Source organism: Equus asinus, chromosome 1 (genome assembly GCF_041296235.1).
Source record: "Equus asinus isolate D_3611 breed Donkey chromosome 1, EquAss-T2T_v2, whole genome shotgun sequence".
NCBI classification, from domain to species: domain Eukaryota; kingdom Metazoa; phylum Chordata; class Mammalia; order Perissodactyla; family Equidae; genus Equus; species Equus asinus.
In genome coordinates this window covers 98,409,363-98,430,616 of record NC_091790.1, presented here as the reverse complement: position 1 = coordinate 98,430,616, position 21,254 = coordinate 98,409,363, and the positions used below count along the sequence as shown (strand labels likewise).

Sequence of the window (21,254 nt, the reverse complement as noted above, 5' to 3'; positions counted from 1 at the left end):
TGTGAAAAATGCCATTAGAATTTTGATAGAGATTGCACTGAATCTGTAAATCACTTTGCACAGTATGGACATTTTCACAATATTAATCCTTCCAATCCAAGAACACAGGATATCTTTCCATTTATTTGTGTGGCCTTCAATTTCCTTCATCAACATCTTATAGTTTTCAGCGTATAGGTCTTTCACCTTGCTGGTTAAATTTACTCCTAAGTATTTTATTGTTTTTGATGCTATTGAAAGCTAGATTACTTCCTTGATTTCTCTTTCAGATAGCTCCTTCTTAGTGTATAGAAATGCAACTGAATATTGTATGTTGATTTTGTATGCTACAACTTTACCAAATTAATTTAATAGTTCTAACAGTTTTTTGGTGGACTCTTCATGGTTTTCTATTGTATTTTGTTTTAAATACTGGACTTTTATAAACCTAGGCAACTTTTAATCATAGGAACAGTCTTGAATTACTCAGAGTTAACAAAAAATCATTTTTAAAAAATCTAGCAGTCTGTCTAAGGAGCACAATCTTGTGCAGGTTCTAAAACAAAGAGACTCTGTGCCCCATTCCGAACTGAAACTCAGACATGTACCTCTCACCATTTCTGGGCCCAGCACTAGGCAGTTATTCTAAGCTCGTGATTCTGCCTCCTAAAACCATTACTGATGGTTTTAAATTTAGACGGAGTAAATGTATGCATTATACAATATGTTCATTACAATTTCCTTAGCATCTCCTTATTTTCACTTCCTTACATGAAAAGAATCTCATTAACCCTAAAGGCAAATATGTCCCTTTGGTTTAAAAAAAACCCACTTGCCTTGGTACCCATTTCCTTTCATTCCCTTGTCCAGTTTATTCCTGCTGAAATCATTAACACATCCTCCAAACGGGAGGACAGGGGCCTCACTATCTGGAGCTCAGCTTCCTCGCCTGTGAAGTGGGTCGTTGAGGGGAGAGCAGAACATGCAGTGCACGTGCAGAGTACAGAACAGGGCTGGCTGGCGCACCATCGACGCACCTTGCGTTGCCACTTCTACTCTTGTTATCCATGCAGTTTCTGAAGATTCCACGGAATTACACCAACTCTGTTCTTTAAACATCTCCTTCTTGTGAGGTTTTTTTTACTACAATTTCCCGCACTCCTGTGTGCTGAGCACCCAATAACTCTCAAGGCCCAGATCCTCCATCCAATGCCAGGCTCACAGGTTGCTGGAATGTTCTTTCTGCTTCCCCAGACCTCTCTCCACAGAACTCTTAAGCGACCCTGTGTTCATGGCACCCTGAGCTCTCCTCCCATGAATGCCCAAACCGCCCCCATGATACAGCTTGGGTCCCTTCTCTTCTGTATTTTCCACAGGTTTATGCCTCTAGTCATATTTTGCCAACAGGTTCACACACCTCTTGCCACCTCAACACCCAAGCAAATTATCCAGGGAGACAACACACTTAGCAGAAGATGCCTAACATCTCTTGAGAACAATTACATACTTGTTATGCAGTAGAGGGATTTTAGGAAGTATTGCTTCTTTGCTGTGGAATATGGTGCTCACTGTCCACTGCTTAGTCAGTATTCACTTCTCACTTTTTCAGCTTTCTGTGAGACCAACGGGACGTGGGCCCAGGGCACTTCTCTGCACAGCGAAGGACAGTGGGCCTGGGGAGTCACACAGTGAGAGTGTGAGCTGGCAGCTACGCTAGCCAGTCTCTCAGGGAGCATCACCCTTACTGGAAAGAACTCCCAACAGCAACATACGGTCATTCAGACTTGAGTGGTCATCTTCAAAAATGAATGAAGTGTGCCTATCACGATAAGGAACGCAGCTGACAGCATTTTGGCCAATGATAAAATTTGATATTTCAAATGGAAAGCAGAATTTTGGAGGACTTGTGTCCATTAACACAAGCTTGACAACTGCTAAGACTTTTCTGATAAAACCGACAGTGATATGAACAAATGTGGGGATTTTCTTGATATTGTACAATAAATGTGTCAATATTTGGAAGATCCACTTAACTCAGTGAACCAGTCATTTCCAAATGACAGTGCATGATGTTACACAGTCATGTCATGCCCGGGTAAAGGATCCACGCAAGGTGCCAGACAGACCAACGGATTCTAACAGGCAGAGTAGGAAAAGCTCCTTGAAGCAGTTCCAGATTCCACATTGAAACCAAACTTTAAGAATCTATCACTAGAGTTTTGGTGTAGTAACAAAAAAGAATATCCACAATAATCTGAAAAGGCTATTAAAATGCTTTCTTTTCCAAATACATATCTGTATGGGGCTAGATTTTCTCAAATACTTCAATCAAAACAACATGTTTGTGATGGTTAATTTTACGTGTCAACTTCACGGGGCCATAAGATGCCCAGATATTTGGTCAAACATCAGCTGGGTGTGTCTGAGAGGGTGTTTCTGGATGAGACTAGCATTTGAGTCTGTAGACTGAGCGAATCAGATTGTCCTCCCCACTGAGGGTGGGCCACATCCAATCCACTGAGGACCTGAACAGAACAAAAGGCAGAAGAAGAAAGAGTTCCATCTCTCTGCCTGACTGTCTTCAAACTGGGACCTAGGTCTTCTCAGGCTTTTGAACTTGGACTGGAACTACACATCAGCTCTCCCGGGTCAACAGCTTGCCGACTGCAGGTCTTGGGACTTCTCAGCCTCCACATCCACGTGAGCCAATTCCTTATGACAGATCTCTTTCTCTATACACATCCTCTTGGTTCTCTCTCTGGAGAACCCTGCCTAATACAATGTTGAAAGAGATTGACTGAAGAAGCAGATGGCAAGACCCGACCTGTCTACTTAGTCACAGCTAACAAGTGCAAAAAGTACATGGAGAGACAACAATGCCACTCTTCTCACTGATGTAATGAGGAGTGGAACAAAGTGATACCAAAGATTCCTTTCTGCCATGAAAAAAAGAAGTTACCGAAGCAATGAAAAAAGGAAAAGTTACATACTCACAAATAAAAGATTAAGTAGCTATTGAAAAATCGTGATTTCTAAAAATCTAATACATGACAATGCTTATAATGGGCAAAGTGAAAAGATATAAAACTGTACAGTATAAAAGAAACTCTGTAAAAACAGACTCGTGCGACAGGCCCATCCACACGTGAGAACGCAGCAGAGGAGACGGACGTCGTTACAACTCGGTTAAGAGACGTCGAATGGTGTAATAAGTCATGCTGGGAAACCTGGCTCACTCATGGAAAATAGCATAAATAGCATGCATTCCAGAGGAATCAACCATGAAATTGGACCAGAATTGGAAAAGCAGAAATGAATACTGTAGTAAAATATTGTAGAACGTCTTTATGACCAGGGAGAAGGGAGGGCATTCCTAAATAAGGAACGAAAATAGAAACTAAACGAAATGATGGGAGATGTGAACAAGCCAAATCTTAAAACTTTCACATGATAAATGCTCCGCAAACAAAATCAGACAAGCAACTGCCTGGAGCCTTTGCAACAGATTAAGGTAGAATGAGAAGAAACAGGCATTTCTGTAAGTCAGAAATCCATAAAAAATTGACAAATGTTCTGCCTAATATAATACACTAAAAGATTAATATTTATAATATAATGGATTCTTAGAAATCAAGGAGAAAATAAAATAATTTTTTAACTGAGCAAAGGATTTGGAAGGTTACTTTACTAAACAAATAGTACAGTTTTCTGTGTCTTTTTAGATGCTCAGCCCTCAGTCATAACCAGATAACTGAAAAATACAATAAAAGGAGATGTCAGTTGTCATCCACTGACTTGCAAAAATGCAAAGCTGGGAAACGTCAAGTGAAAAAGTTGGTGGAGTTCCATGCTACTGGGTCCAGAGTCGGCTCCTCCAAGCATTTCCCATCAGGGATCTGTTCTTTCTCCACCCCCAGCTTAACCCCACGTCTGACAGGGGTGTGTGGCGAGCGCCTTTCTCATGGGCTTCCCGGAATCAGTGACAAGGACGCTTGCCTGCACCGCCGAGGGTCTGCGTCCACAGTCGGCTCCCTGGTCCAAGCGGGGTTTCCAAAGTCCTGGGAAGAATCCTGGCTCCCACTGAAGAGGCAACTGCCCACAGCATCTGGCCTGCAACACCCGACATTTTTACATGTTGTCTTGGAACTGCTATTCTTCAGAATGTCTCCAGGAGCCTTGGGAATCCAGGCCACTGTCTCACAGCTTGTCAGACCTTTTACACAACCCTCCACACATATTTACCAAGTGAGAGATGAGCCCTGGGCGTCACCTCTGCTTCTCGCACATCCACCCTCAAGTTTGCCAGCCTCTCCGCGTCCCCAGTAACTGGCTACATGAGACAGGAGGGGACCGGGCAGAGGGCCCAATGCCACACTCACCGCTTGGCCACACTGCTCTCTCCTTGACTTGTTGGTCCTAACTGCCACCATGTCCTGGGTTCTAATACAGCACCTGGCACAAAGCAAGCACTGAATCACATATACCTACCGACCTGCCCATCCACCCAAGCCTTTAACTCTAATCAACTAATGTGTGTACTTTGTGATGACCTCAGAGACAAGACACCCCCCTCAGACTGTGAGCTCCTCAAAGATAAGATGCCCCCATCAAACTGTGATTTCCTCACAGAAAAGACTCCCCCATAGACTGTGATGGCCTCAAACACAGGATACCCCCATAGACTGTGAGCTCTCACAGATAGGATACCCGCCTTAGACCCTGAGCTCCTCACAGACAGGACTCCCCTCATAGACTATAAGCTCCTCACAAAACAGCAGGCCCCACCCCATAGATCGTGAGCTCCTCACAGAAGGACTCCCAGCCTCAGACTGTGAGCTCCTCAAAGACAGGAGGCGCCCCTCAGACTATGAGCTCCTCATAGACAAGACTTCTCCCTCAGAACCTGATGGCTGCAAACACAGGACTTCACCCCAGACTGTGGGCTCCTCAAAGGGCGGACTCCTCCCCAGAGACTGTGAGCTCCTCAAAGACAACACACAACTTTCTCATCTTTTTATCCTAGCAGGTGCTTAATGTTAGATTAACTGAAGGGAAAAAAATCATTATCGAATCTTCCTTACAAAACTCCCTCCATTCCACCTTCCCTCTGGCCTCCTTTTTGCTTCCTTTCTCAACTTTCATTCCCATCAGGCTCCTTCCTAGAGTTGTTCCTCTTCACAGCATTCCTTTAGTCTGTGCCATTCTTTTCCATTCCAGTCTGTTCTCTCCTATTCCACTATTCAATCCAGGTAAACCACCTCTCCAACAAGATCACTTCTGCTTGGTCCGACTCTGCCTTCTCCTGGCTCCGTCTCCCCTGGGGCCAAATCCCCCAGAACTCATAACTCTAGACACCCACTCAGTACCAGAACACCAAAGCCACCCATACCAGTGCTCTCCACTGGCCTATCTAAAATATGACCAGGTTGGGTTTGTGAAAGGATTATCAGTGGAAACTGGACCATGTTAAACCACCCGAGGGAACTCAATGAAGTAGGGAGAACAAGTTACCACAGAGCCCTAACTCGTAGTGAGGGCACAGGGCTAAAGCGACATCAGCAGGGTTTTGAGCAGCACGAGACGAACTATAACCAGACACTTAACTCCATCGCTCACCATCATTTCCATCTTTGGCTTTGCCTGTAGTTAAAGTTCCAGAAGTAGGGATAAGAGAGCCTCTATGTGCGAGCATAACAGCTCCTTAAAAATGAGTTTTTTTCTTCTAATTTAGCAACACACGAAATTTGTGGCAAAATAAGAGGTTAAAATGTGAAAGTAAGGGACTTGAAAGTCAAGAATGAACCAGAAAAGGAACAGTAAAAATATGGGCCTGAGTCACAGAATACACCCCTAAACTTACCCCACCAACACCGTCACCGCCATCACCACCATCACCACACCAGCATCATCACTATCATCACCATCACAATCACCATTATCGTCAGCAGCATAAACAGCATCATCACCACCATCACCATCATCATCATCACCACCATCACCCTCATCATCATCACCACCGTCACCCTCATCACCATAACCAACAACAATGACAACACCATCAGCATCAGCATCACTAACACTATTGGACACTTTCTTGAGCCAGTCAATGTTCACTGTGTTTCACATGTATTTAATCTGTTACTCACAATGACCCTAAAAGAAAGTTCAAGCACAGGGAGACAAATTGGGAATGCTGGCAACCTGTCTCCATAGTCCATGCTCCCCTCTACCATGCCCTGCTGCTTCTCCGAAAATGAGCCAAAGAAAGGGCCCTTCTACCAAGACCTCACAGAGCCGGTGCATGTGATTACTTAGATAATACACTCAACAGGCACGCCTTATTGTCTATAGGGGGCACATACACAGGCTTAACACACAAATGCATATGACATGTATTTAAATTACAAGGAGGCGAAACTAATAAATGGTCTCTTTTTATGGTCTCTATGTTTAGTGACATTTACTGACAAAAGGAAGCAATCCTGGAGATTAACTACTCAACATGCAAATTGTAAAGATCATCAGACTGAGAACCAGGGAAGAGATGCAGCCCATCCAGGGCCATAGCTGCCTCTGGAGGAGCCAGTCCCTGACTCTGCCAGGCTCCCAGCTCCAGTCTGTGAGCAGCATCCCCACCTCCTGCCCCTGCCCATCTACAGGCGTGTCCGCGCGGAAGGGGAGAGGCCAGCTCCTCAGAATGCTGACAAGAACAACAGCTAAAATGACTCCCTTTGAAGATACCCAACGACAACAACAGCAACACACATAAAAACCTAACTCTAATGTTTTTATGCCGCTTAGACTGGTCTCTTGAAAAGGCATCTTTCCCCTGACAGGCACGGGCTGTGCCAATTCTAGAGTTGCATCTGGAGCCGATCTAGCGATCCCTGAAAACAAAACCATCAAATCTTGGAAGACATGCCCCCGCTGCGCTGTTTTGCTCCAGGACCTCCAGCAAGCCCCTCTTCTGATCTGAGCACTCACCCTACAAGGGCCGCTGGCCAGCAATGTAGGACAACCCACTATCAACAAGGAAACCTGAAAGGAAAGGTGTCATTGCAAATCCTAAGAGCAAAACCCATGCAGAGAATACAACTCTTCTCCTACGGGTAAGTCTCAGCTGGGGAGAAACTTGTGCCTGGGGAAGGGGCTTACCTGGAGGGCCCTTGCCCTTTCCACGAAGGCAGATGTTTTGAAACACACGAAGTTAACCAACAGTTAAAACACCCTTCTCTCAGTGGGGACAGCAAGAGGAGCAGGGTGCCCAGGAGAAGGTGGCTCAGAACGAGAGCAGACCTCCAAGCCAAAGAGTCAAATCCAGGTTAGGAAGGAGGGAAGGCAAGGCACAGGGTGGCCAACGGAGAAGGGCCCAGCTCAGGAGGTGGCCACGAGCACAGAGCAAAGGCAGGCTGGGGAGCAGAGGCTGTGCTCTGTCGTCCACACTGTCCACATAGTCAGCTCCTAGTGACAGATCTGGGTCCCCAGGCATCAGTGCGGACAGGACACCTGCCCCTCCCCAGGCAAAGGCGGCGATGCCAGGATCCCTTCTCCTCCCCAGCCCACTTCCTCACAGGCACCCAGGACCTCGTCGGTGGAGATGGTGGCAGGTAATTAGTGAGCTAAGAGCACTTGGTCCCAACCCCCTCTGCAAGCCCAGGGTGTCTGACCGGGCGTGCTGAGCAACATTCAGACCCAGATCTGGCCGGCTCTTGGCTTCTGACAGGGGTGTAATGTAGCCACATAAGTAATTTCAAATTAATTTTATTAATAGATTTCATTTGACCCAATATATCTGAAATATTATCATTCAACATGTAATCATTGTTAAAACAATTGTTAATGAGATATTTTACATCATTTTGTCACACTATGACTGCAGAATCCAGTGTGCTCTGCACGTCCAGCACATCCAGCGTGGACCAGCCATGTGTCACATGCCCGAGAGCCACCATGTGCGGCTGGTGGCCATGGTTGGACAGCACAGCTGCAGAACTTAGAGTCTTAACCACTACATCAGAGAAGTCACTTCGAAAGAAATCTCAGAAAAATACTGATAATAATTGCAATTTACAGCATATCTGTTCCATGCTAGGCACTCTGCTAAAATCTTACAAAATTTATCATGTTTTGTCCTCACAAACTGCATGCTGAGCATTCCTGGCATCTCAGCTGTGCTTTTGTAAGAAGGAAAGGTTTACAACTCTCCCTAAGTTTTGAGCAGAGGGAGAGATCTACAAACTTTGGAGTTGTTTCTGCTTCTATATGGAATTTCCAGATTTCTCTGCAGGGGTTCCGTATACATTTTTTAAGTCTCTTTGTCATTAAAATCCAGGTCAGTAAAATTCCTGTCGGTTTGGTTTCTCCCATGCCGTATGATTTCTGAGACCCTTGATTCGCCCTCAACTATCCACAGAGCACTCCTCCCTAGACCGTCAAAAAAAGAACTAGGAAGGAAAAAGACAAGCCACGAGTCCAGAGAGCAGAGGAGGGCGGGGTCTGCCTGTAAATGCACCTTGTGAGCCGTCACGGTCCATGATGCAGCAAGCATCCTCTTAGCGCCTGGCCCTGCTCTGCAGATGGACGGGCACTGATATCACACCACCTCACCTGCACCTAGCATCTCCGCTCACACACCCTACTGTCCTGAAGCAGATGATGGCATCTTTAAGAGACTGTTGCGATCACCCTGGAACAGCTTCATGGCATCTCGCACGCACACTGATTTAATTTTTTTAAATGTCTAAAAGATTCCTGCCACATAGAGTCCTTTACATTTCAAAAAAGGAAAAGAGTAACTATCGTTTAACAGAATTATTAAGTAATGTACATAAAAATGATAACCTATTGGGTAATCTCATAACATGTTTTTCACTTCCATCCTACAAGGAGTTCTATAAAATCTTTTTCCGTGTAGAAGACAGCAGACATAGTGATGTAGCTTGCCTCTACAAAACATCTATCTAGAAATGTCTACAGATATGTCACTAACATAGTGATATAGGCGAGTCCCCAACCCCAACGCATACGTGCCCGAGGGACAACACCCCCCCCCCCACACTATGAACCCACCCTGTGCTCTTCATGAGAAGAGCACAGCCGTCTCCCAGAATCAGAATGCATTGCTTTCAACAGCACCTACCACTGCGCCTTCCTTCCCATGCTGCTTACCACCATGCCCTGGAATCCATCTCAGGGACCTGAGTTTGCAGGTGCTCCCTGACTTTCCTCCAGCACATGGGCCTCATCCTTCATGTGGACCTGCTCCTGGGGACTTCTCCTGAGCCCACGTCCAGGCAGCTGCTTCCTCCAGCCGCGGACGGGACAGTCTGTATAGCTTTCCCAAGCCTGCCCAGGAGGTGGCCTCCACCAGAGTGCTCTCAGCTAAAAGCAGCCATGTGCTCCAGGGAAGCACATGCCACCACCTGGCCACAAGGACAGGCCCCAGCTCCACAAGGACAGTCCATACATGTCCTCGCAATTGGAGGGCTCAAAGCAGAAGAACATGGCCTTAGGAGATGACATCAGGAGAGGCAAGGAGTGAACGAGGAATGTGGGCACACCTGCTAGTGCGCATACACGCTGAGAAGGTGAGCGTGAGAGAAAAGCCACTGCCGGAGGACTTGCAGCCAGCAAACACGGGGCTGCTCCTCCCCCGGAAGAGCTGAACCAACACCCTCTGAACAGGCTGGCACATGAGGGCACAATGCCGCACCGCTTGCCAGCACAAAGGAGTGATCTGATGGGCAAGTCGGGGTGGTCCTGTACCTGTCACCTTGGCACGGCTGGATGAGCACGTCTCAGGCATATCTCGCTGGCTCTGTCTCTCCACCATCAGGCCAGTATCTTCATATCCATTTTATGGTTGAGAAGAAGGATGCTCCTAAAAGCCATGTCCAAGGATACTCAGGGGATTGGTGGCAGAACCAAGACCTGAGCCCAACTCCTGATCTCTCTCTACTGCCAATGTTCCCTCCAACCATCCAGCCACCATGGCCGAATGCCAGGCACGACACAGGGCTGGGTGCGTCGGTGCCACATCATGGTGGCCCTGCCTTCCTACCCTGCACGAGGAGGCAGTGGCAGTGTGTCCTGCTGGAGGGAAATGACATGTGGAGGATGACCATGCTTGAGAAGAGAAGCCACCTATAGGATAGCTGTTAATGAATGATTTTCTTCAAGGGAAAAAGTGAGTGGGTCAAAAAAGTCTTCTCCACGGGCCTAGAATGTATCTCACCCGTGAGATAGAACAGTACCGCACCGGGATTCCTGGAGGGGTGTTAGCCAAACAAGACGCGAGATGGCGCTGCGTGAGGCCAGCTGCCTGCTGCCCCTCCGCACAGCCATGTGGCCCAGGGTCCTCTGGGGACAGCATGCGGCAGGATCCTGAGATCCAGCTCCCCAAATTGGAACTCTAGGGAGTTCTCAGAGAAGGTGGGAAATGGCTGATACCCACCCAAGCCGACCAATGGGCTGTGAGGGGCCATTTACAAATACGGGCTTTAGAACATTCTGGACCATACAGATGTCATGCCAGTTTGCTCAGGGTAGATTTTAAACACCCTGTTCTCCACCCTGGAGGTGGACCTAAATGAATTCCACAGACGAATGTCCACACAGCCCTGGGGAAACCGCAGCATCACCCCAGTGCAGACAAGGAAAGTCAAGCTCCAGGTCACAAGGAACGAGATCAACACCCCAGGGGACACACCCACGAGGCGACCCTCCTCTGAATTTTTGCGCATGTGTGTGTCTGCATGTGTGTGTTTGCACGTGCGTGTTTACATGTGCATGTCTGTGTGTGTATGTGCTGGTGGGTAGGAGAAGGCCTAGCCGTGGTCCACGCCCAGGGCACACACCCACAGTGACTTCTCCATCCCAGGGCCACAGCTCCTCCAGTCTAGGTGAAGGGGAGCTCCCAGGCCCCATCATATAGGCTGCCTCCAGGGAGGTGAGAGGGACCCACGCACTCAGAGAACAGGTAACGGCCTCAAGGTGCATCTGAAATAGAGACACCCAGGGGGGCAGTGAGGAAGGAGACTTCTGGCAGAGGCCCACACAAGGCAGCAGCAAGGGAAGGAGTGGCCAGAGCTGATGACATGCTGATGGCTCCCAGAGCATCGTCAGCACTGACTGCGAAAGGGCCCTTCCCAGGAGGGGGCCACACCAGATTCCCGCCCACTCGCAGGCTCTTTACCTCTGAAATCCACCCTGAGGTTCCCGGTCACATCCTCACCCCACTGAAGTCCGACCTATGTAGGTCTCGCCCTCACGGCCCTATCCCAAAGCAGCCATCAGGGACCAAGTGCCAGGGGGTCTACAGGGAGAAAGGGGAGCCAAGAGGTAGTCCCAACACAAGAGGAGCCCACCGGTGAGACTCTGCACTGAGAATGTTCCATGGAGAAAATCCCAAATCCATCAATGACAAGATGCCAAAGAGCAGCCCAAGCATTCTCCAGAGGCCCCATCCCCCAGCTCGCCTCTGCTCCATGATGTGGACCCACAACCCCCAGTCCTGATTCTAGGGGTTCAAGGAAAACAAGAGATGTCATCCTCACATGTCCACTATACACACTTATTAACGTTCGAGCACAAAACATAGCAAGGTGCACTGATTAGCCAGTGCTTAGGCATCAGATAGCGAAGGGGTGGATCTCTTACTGATGGGAGCAATGTCTGACAGGCTGAGGGGAACACAACGCAGTGAGCTCTGACTTGAGCAAAACAATCTCGTTTATAAAGTCCGGTAAGAGACCAGAAAGTACAACTGAATAGCCAAGTTACTGACGCGACAGAACAGACACGAACCGCCAAGAACTACTCATTGCTGTCTCCCCTCCCTCAGGCACAGCTATGCTCTTCCTGGACAAATGTCCTCGTGAGCACATATCTGTGTAAATACGGCCGGCCCCTGCCCCGCGAGGGTCGGGGGTAAACACAGAGTAAGAAGGGGAATTCCAGGATTTAACTTCGGAAACTCCCAAAAGCAGGTTTTCATTTTGGTTTTTGTTTGTTTGTTTGCCTTGCTTCGGTTTAATCAGCGAGAGCGATAAACACAGACTCACCTCGGCATGAACTCCCTTGACCGTCAATAATTTGTTTGCAAACTCCACAGACTTTGGCTTTTTTGAAGGCCTTGTTCTTAAAACTGTGCAGACTCGAAGTTAATTCTTCTGGCTGAAAAAGTACAGGGAGAAACTGTCAGCGCTACGATTCATGGCTCATTTGCTTTCCCTTCTCCCTTTCAGGAGATAATAAATCTAGCAGAGTTTGTGAAGAGCTAAAATGGGAACTTTAACCAAGCAAACAGAGAAGAACAAGAGGCCACCGTGCCAACGCTGGGATTCCCGAGGGGCGCCTGGATACCCTGTCAGCATTCCCGATGCCAGAGTCCCAGATGGAAGCTCAGACTCGCCCGGCTTGTAAATCCCCTGGGCAGAGCGCATCAGGAGCGCTACACGAATCAACGTTGCTCATGTATTGGCTTCCAGAGTGGAGGCTCACGACCGCCTACTTCTGTGACAAAGTAATCCACACGCATTCCCAGAGTCTTAACACTTTTCCCTCAGGAAGAAATGATTAGCGAACAGCCCGACTATGTTCAGAGGAAGCTGACTGACTGATTCTCCCGGCCCCTCAGGGCCTCTGAGCTGATGTGCACCTCTGCAGAAGGAGAAGCAGTCAAAAGCCCCATGTAATAAGATACGTGGTTCTTCCTTAAACCTAGTATAGCATCGAATCCATCACACACACTGGCAGGAAATGAACCACTCACCCACCAAATGCATGTTTGCAGTGTCAAGCTGTACCTGATAATCTTATAAAAATTCAATTTGCCTTAGAAACCAAATACCAATCATTATACCCCTTTGCTGATACGGGACAGTGTATTTTATCAGTAACTGACAGCCACATGGACTCACTGGGGCCATTACTCACCATCAGAATAGCTAAAATTCACTGAGAAGATAAAATGTTATCAAGAATGTGAAACGAATGATACGACTTCTTTGGAAAACAGTTTGACACGTTCTTGTAAATATTTTTACTTCTATATCAATCCTATGACTCAGCAATTCCACTCCTATGGACACTAAAAAGAAATAAATGCATATGTCCACAAAAGACTGGCGCAAGAATGGTCATAGACACCTTATTTAAAAGTGCCCAAAACAAGAAATAACCCAAATGTTCATCAAAAGGAGAATGGAAAAACGAACCATGGTATATTCACACAGTGAAATACCGGGTATACACAAGAGCAAGCTACTAATACACATAACATCGTGGGTGAACATCAAAAGCATTATTATGTTGAGTGACAGAGTCAGACACAAAAGCACACGGTGAATGATTCTATTTATAGGATGTTCATGAACAGGCAAATGAATCTATCTAGTTCCTCAGAGGCAGGAAAAAATGAAGTGAGCTCTACGATTGCCCCAGATTCCAGTAACCAAGAAAGTTTTCACGATGCAGAGAAGGGAGAGAGAGCCAGTATACAACCTGAGTGGAGAGAAGCAGCTAGCAGTTCAGGCAGAACAACGCAGCACGAATTCACGAGCCAGAGTACCAGTGAACAGAGAGCTGCGTAGAATTCTTAAGATCTGCAGAAGTTCCCTCCTAAGTATTCAGCCAAGTATTGACGAGCACATGCATGTGTGTATGTGTGTGTGTGCACACATGCATGCATGAGGGAGCTACCCAAGGCTGGGGAAAGAATTGCCAGAAAGGATTAGAGGAAATAGTGCTCAACACTCACAAAGAGGTAAGAACAGTGGCTGTTCCCACAGCCAGATCAGAAAACCACAAGATTCAGGAATTATTGCACAGAAAACACAGAAGGATCTTGCTTTGACTGTGGGGAATGACTAACTCTAGACTGAGGACCGCTCTTGTTCTGCCTATCATATCCAAAAAGCAGGACCCAAAAGGATCAAACTATAGTCATAGACCACATAACAACATTTTAGTCAAACAAAGACCACATACACAAGAGCAGTTCCATAAGATTAGTACCATAAAACCCAGGTGCGTGGTAGGCTTTACCATCTAGCTTTGTGTAAGTGCACTCTAGATACCTGCATAATGATGAAATTACCTAATGACACATCTCTCAGAATGTATCCCCATTGTTAAATGATGCATGACTATATCTCCAAGTAATTTACTGCATTCCAGAACAACACTCAAGAATATCTGCAGAAATAAAAAAAAGATCCAGCATCCAATAAAATAAAATTCACAATGTCTGGTGTCCAATAAAAAAATTATCTGGTATCTAGCCACTACTATAGAAAACAGTATGGAGATTTCTCAAAAAACTAAAATAGAACATCCATATGATCCAGCTATTCCACTACTGGGTATTTATCCAAAGAATGTGAAATCAACAATACAAAAAGATTGATGTACCCCTATGTTCATCACAGCATTATTCATAATAGCCAAGACGTGGAAGCAATGCAAATGCCCATCAACAGATGACTGGCTAAAGAAGATGTGGTTTACATATATATAATGAAATACTACTCGGCCATAAAAAAGACAAAATTGTGCCATCTGCACAACATGGATTGACTTTGAGGGTATTACGCTAAGCAAAATAAGTCAGACAGAGAAAGACAAATACCATATGATTTCACTCATATGTGGAAGGTAAACATACAGACAAGGAGAACAGATTAGTGGTTACCAGAGGAAAAGGGGGTGGAGATTGGGCGAAACGGATAAAGGTGCTCATGTGTACAGTGACGGATTACAAACTAACTATTGGTGGTGAACATAATTCAGTCTATACAGAAACTGAAATATAGTAATGTACACCTGAAATTTACACAATGTTAAAACCCAGTATGACCTCAATAAAATTAAAAAAATAAATATATATGTTCCATATGTTCAAAAACTTAAGTACAGTCTTCAAAGGTATAAAAAGATACAAATCAAACATCTAAAGAAGAAAATGTAAAAATCAGAGGTCTCTGAAAAATATGCTGGATGGGATTATTGGCAGATCAGAACTGTAGAGGAACAGATTAGTGAATTTGAAGACATCACAGTAGAAACTTCCCAAAATAAAGCACAGAAAAGGAGACAACCTAAGTAAATAAATAAATAGATAAACAAACAGAGCCTCAGTGAGCTGTGGAACAGCTTTAAGCAGCCTAACACATGTGTAACTGGAGTCTCAGCGGGGGAGGGGGGACACAGGTTGGAAGAAATAATGGGTGAAACTTTTCCAAAATACGAGGAAAACTATAAACCCATAGATCCAAGTAACTCAGCAAATCTCAAGTACAAGAAATGAGACAGCAACTACACCAAGGCACATACCAAATTGCTCAAATCCAGCAATAAAGAGAAAATCATAAAAGCACCCAGAGGGAAGAAAAAAGATACATTACATACAAGGGACCAACCATTAGCACAACAGCAGATTTCTCACATAAAAAAAAAGAAGCAAGTGAGAAAATAGTGGAACAACATAAAGTACTGAGAGAAATCTCCCGATCTAGAATTCTATACCCAGCAAAAATATCTTTCAAAAATGAAATTGACTTAGAAAACTCTTAAGACATACAAAAGCTGAAAGCTGAAATAATTTATCACCAGCTGACGCATACTACAAGACACGTTAAAGATAGCCTGGGCAAAAAGAAAATGGTGTCAGATGGAAGTAATGGCTTTACACAAAAGAATGAAGAGCACCAGAAATGGTAATTACATGGATGAATATATAAGATTTTTTTCTTATTATTTAAAACTCACTAAAAGATAATTAACTGTTTAAACAAAAACTAATAATGATGTAATATGAGGTTTAACATATGTAAAAGTCATTTTTACGATAAGATAGTACAAAGTTCAGGAAAGGAGAAACGGAAGGATGCTATTGTAAGGCTCTCATAACACTCACGAAGTGGTACACCGTCACTTGAAGACAGACTGTGATAAGCTAAAGATAACCCTATAGCAACTGCTAAAATAATAAGTTAAAGGTAATAATCCAACAAAGGAGATAACACAAAATTACTTAAAAAGTTCAATTAATCTAAAAATGGTGAAAAAAGAGGAAAAGAAGAACGAAGAATAGGTGAGAGAAATCGAAAACAAGTAGCAAGATGACAGATTTAAACCATACTGGTAATCACATTAATGTAAATACCTTAAATACCTTAATAAAAAGGCAGGAATTCTCAGATGATATATTTTTTAAAGGAAAAGGACAGAAAAAATATATAATGATGACATTAATCAAATGAAAGCTGAAATGGCTATATTAATATCACACAAGGTAGATTCCAGATTAAAGAATATTACCAATGTTATAGAAAGGCATTTGACAATGACAAAAGGGTCAATGCACCCAGAGAAGAAACAGTCCTAACATGTATGCACCTAATAACAAAACTCAAAATACATGAAGCAAAAACTGACAGAACTGCAAAGAGAAATAAGGCAAATGTAGAAATATAGTCAGAAATTTCATTACCCCTTGTTATAGACTGAATTATGTCCCCATAAAATTCACAGCTTGAAGCCCTAACCCCAGATGTGGCTGTTGGAGACGGGGCCTTTAAAGAGGTGATGAAGGTAAAATGGGGTCACTACAGTGGGCCCTAATCCAACAGGACTAGTGTCCTTAAAAGAAGAAGAAGAGACACGAGGGAGGCTCGCACGCAGAGAAAAGTCTAGGTGAGGACACAGTGAGAAGGCGGCCATCTATAAACCAAAGAAAGAGGCCTCAGGAAAATCCAAACCTGTCAAGACCTTGATCTTGGACTCCATGCCTCCAGAACTGTAAGAAAATAAATTTCTGTTGTTTAAGCCCGCAGTCTGTGGTATTTTGTTATGGCAGCCCTGGCAAACTAATATACCCTTCCTCAGTAATTAATGATTATTTTTCTATCAATAATAATAATTGATAACTATTGCAGAAAATAAACAAGGATACATAACATTTGAACAACGGTATCAAACAACTTGATCTAATTGACATTTACAGAACATTTGACCCAACAGCAGCAGAATACGCATTCTTTTCCAATGCATATGGAACGTTTACCAAGGTAGACAATATTCTGGGATATAAAACAAGTCTAAAATGTAAAAGCATTCAAGTCATACTAAATGTGTTTTCTGACCACAATGGGATTAAATTAGAAATCAGAAACAGAAAGATCTCTGTAAATTCCCCCAAATCCTTGGAAACTAAAGAACACACTTCTAAGGAGCCCATGGAATAATACTTGATGGGAAACAGGGTTTATCCCAGGAGTGCACAGTTGCTTTAATGTTTAAATATCAATCAACAAACTAAAAAAGAAACCTGCACCATCTTTCAATCATCGCAAAAAAAGAAAAAAAAAAAAACAGACAAAATCCAACATCAATTTCCTGATAAAAACCCTCAGTCAGATAGGAATAGAAAGGGACTTCCTCAACTTGATGAAATTATCTAAGTAAAACCTACAGCAAACATCATACTTAATGATAAAAGACTGAAGGGTTTCTCTTTAAGTTCTGAAACAAGGCAAGGATGTCTGCAATCAGCACTTCTATTTAACTTTGTCCTAGAGGTTCTAATCAGTGCAATCAGGCAAGAAAAATAAGTAAAAGGTATCCAATTTGGAAAAGGAGGAAGAAAACTATCTTTAGTCACTGATGACACCATTGTCTATGTAGAGAAAGCTGATGAAATCTACAAAAGAGCTCTAGAACTAACGAGTTCAGCAAAGTTGACAGGAGATCAATGAATGTACAAACTGATTGTATTTCTACATAGTAGCAATAAACATTCAGAAATTGGAATTCAAAAAACATTACCCTATACAGTAGCATCAAAAACACTAAACACTTCGAGATAAATCTGACAAAAGATGTGAAAGACGTATAAACTAAAGCTATAAAACACTGCAGAAAGAAATTAAAGAAGATTTAAACAGATGGAGAGATATACCATGGCCATGGATCAGAAGACTCAATATGATTAAGAGGCAACTCTTCCCATATAATCTACAGATTCAACACAATCTCAATCAAAATCCCCAGAGGGACTTTTTTTCAGTTGGCAAACTGATTCTAAAATTCATATTTAAATGCAAAGCACCTAGAATTGCCAAAACAACTTTGAAGACTGCACATATTAAGTGTACCATTTGACAACTTCTCCATTATATTTTGAAAACATGTCTTCAGTGTAAAAACTAAACTGAGTTTCAACCAAAGTGTACCCTTGGGATTCTATATAACTAACAAATATGAGATGTTGAACAAACACTTTGAATCCTAATTTTCAACAAAGCACATGCTCCCCTGAGATCAATCAAAGTGCAAATACTCAGCACACAGACCGCAACCTTTACTCCTTGACCTATGGCAAACCTAACTAATCAATCATGGCTATCATCCCCAGCCGGCCTTACAAGCCTTCTTAGTGGAGAACTCCGCAAGCCACTACCAATGGACTGGAACTGGCAGAGGCTGATGCCAACGTGCCATTCCAACTTTAAAGCACACTTTGGCCACCCCATCTTTCCCATGCAATTCAAGCTGTCTGGAACGCTAGCAACTTAGAGTTTCCTAGCACGACCATTTCTAGTCCCACCCTCCCCTAAGTCCTTCCTGACCACTTTGAGTTCCTGAACAGTCCTAGAGCAGTCTTGTCACTTAAACCCCTATCTCCTGGTGTTTTTGTTGATGTCAGCATGCCTATCAAAAGAGGGAAAGTGTCCTGCACCAAGCAGAAGCTTCGCACCAGTTCTGCCACCTGCAGTACAAGCTCTGTGACCCGGGGGCAAGTCACAACCTCTCTCCAAGGGAAAGGATACTCTCCCCTCCATGCCTATTAGCAGAGCTACTGTGCCTGACCAAATGCTATACCAGGTACCAGCTGTGAACACTGGCAGTTTATGGGGATCGCCTGGGCAGAGTTTTTTAAAAAGCCCCCCCAAGCTCTACTGCAGACCAATTAAAACAGACTATCTGGAGGTGGGGTCAGAATATGAATGTTTTCAAAGCTCCTCAGGTGATTCTAATCTGCAGCTGCGACTGAGAGCCACTACTATACAATGACTATGCTATAAGGATCTACTCTATGTACATGGAAGGCCCTGTTACTAGGTGCTTGTTCATACATTCGTTTCTGGTTTTCTCAAGAGCCTGTATACTTTTTGATAGCAGGGGTCTTGTATTTAATGCCTGCAAAGGAGGGACGACGGCGCTGCCATCCCAAAGTTCACAACATTGGCAGAGCCCTTCTGTGCCGTAACCATGACCATCACTCTTCTCCAAATGGATGGTAGGATGCAAGACCACGCAGCCAACAGATGAGGGATACGGGCTCAGACCAGACTCCACCCCAGTCTCATGCTCAGACAGGAGTAGGCATTCAAGCATCTGACAAACGCAGCCCTCTGTCACAATCTCCCTGCTGGCACACACTTTTTTCATATTTCAGTTATCTGTTTATACGTCTTCTCTCCTGTGCTCGACTGCAGTTTCCTCCGAGGCCCTGCACAGTGCCTGGCAGACAGTGCACCGGGGACCCTCAATTAATATTTGTTGACTGAATGAATTGGCCGTAGTCTGTGGGCCAGTGGGGGATACTGTAACCTTTTATTCCTTACAAACACCTTTATTCCAACCAGGGAGAAAGAGGCACTGTATTCCTGTGGTTTTCTTGCCAGCAGGGCCACAGCTAGAAGACTGTAGGAAGGAAACAGCAGAGGTGCTGTTGGGAGGCTCGAGCCATTTCAGTGGCTGGATCCCTGAGGAATTCATTTCAGATAGTGTAATAACAGCTGCTCACGCTCCATCTTTACATAACATCTCCATTGTGAAATGAGCCTAGACGGGATTAGACGGCCTTTGTTTTCACCTGATACCGTGCTTTCCCTTCTCCCACAGAGGTGGGGCCCATGACTGTGCGGGGGAGGGGGAGCCCGCAATGCTGAAGCATTTAGCAGGCTCAGTTCAGGAATCTAAATTGCATTTAATTGTTAGGAACAGACAGTTGGAAGGGTAGGGAGTGAGGCTGCCCTTCCATGAGGACTCCCTGAGGGGTGCACGGTAATTAGTGCTGGTCTTGATCGTGAAGTCTCTTTTTTAGAAAGAAAAATCTCTGCAAAATTGAGCAAGGAAGTGCTCCACATGAGTGCAGAAGGGGAACCCTCTGCTCTGCAGAAATGCAGAACAGCAGCCCTCTCTGCTGGGTTCTCCCAGCTAACGCTGTGGCTGGCCTAACCCGGCGGCAGCAACAGTTACCCACACAAAGGTGAAACCAGCAGTATCCAAGCTATATTTTCCTCTCAGGAAAGAGGACTTAGGCATGCATTTTGGTATCTGAGAAGCCTTCAGAAGCATTCTAGGGAGGCATATGCTGAGCAAAAACACAAATCAACTTTTGACTCTGAAGTTAAACGGCCACAAAATGTCCCACATGGACAAAGTGGACCTCAAACCTCCCTGGATATCCTGCCCTGGACGTTTCCACCCACCACCACCACAGGACCCAGGACACAGGGGCGCCCTCCTCACACCACACATTGTCCCCAGGCTTCTCAGCAATAGTGTTTGACTGTTAAACTGAAAAAAGGAACGCAGCACAACTCAAACTGATGTCAAGTAGCTGACATTTTGATGACTTCTCACTCCTCAGAACCTTATAAAAGTTTCCAGGAAAACGAATGCAATAAATGCCTGATTATTAGACTCAAAAAAGAAACGGCTAAACCTAGAGGGGAGCTGCCTCCGGAATCTGCTCGGCTCAATTCAAACGCTGTGGAGGACGGTGCCATAGACCACAGATTGTAATGTGGCCCTGGCCAACCTGTGCTATTGCAACAGGCCAGCGCATCCCAACATCAGCCAGAGCTAAGTGCCCTTTTCCTTTGCAAGAAACGGGAAGGGCAGCGAGTCTCCATAATGGCTAATGTCCTACTTCCATTCCGGGAGACTTGTCTAACGAAACCTGTTCAAGAGGCAGTTGGATTAGAAACTTGAGCCTGAACTGAACTGTCTCCCACTACATGTGGGCTCACCGGGGTGCCCGCCTCCCACCAGGCAAAGCCCCGCTTTCCTTCTCTGGCCCTCTCCTGCAAGCACACACGGACATGGGCGCACACGCGGACACACGCACGAACGTGCACACGCTCGCACAGAGAAGGACACGCGCACTAATGGACATAGGAGCACACACGGACACGCGCACAAAGAGCACGAATAAACTCGCACGTGCACGCGCAGACGATGCACGGGCACACGTATGCTCTTGC

The 21,254-nt window shown here is 45.0% G+C and overlaps 1 protein-coding gene across 8 annotated transcripts in view; it reads right to left on the bottom strand.

Moving 5' to 3' along the window:
- Nucleotides 1–21,254, bottom strand: part of TNS3 (tensin 3) — a 260,333-nt gene that overhangs the window by 199,861 nt on the left and 39,218 nt on the right. For 7 of the 8 annotated variants that reach the window (XM_044778177.2, XM_070501724.1, XM_070501804.1 and 4 more), the window contains exon 2: nt 12,042–12,153. The exons of the other annotated variant lie outside the window; for it this stretch is intronic. Coding sequence is in view for 1 of the 7 variants with exons in the window: in XM_014828276.3 (XP_014683762.3) it covers nt 12,042–12,153 (112 nt within the window). In the remaining 6 variants the exon portion in view is untranslated. The remainder of the gene's footprint in view (nt 1–12,041; nt 12,154–21,254) is intronic. 8 annotated transcript variants of the gene reach the window in all.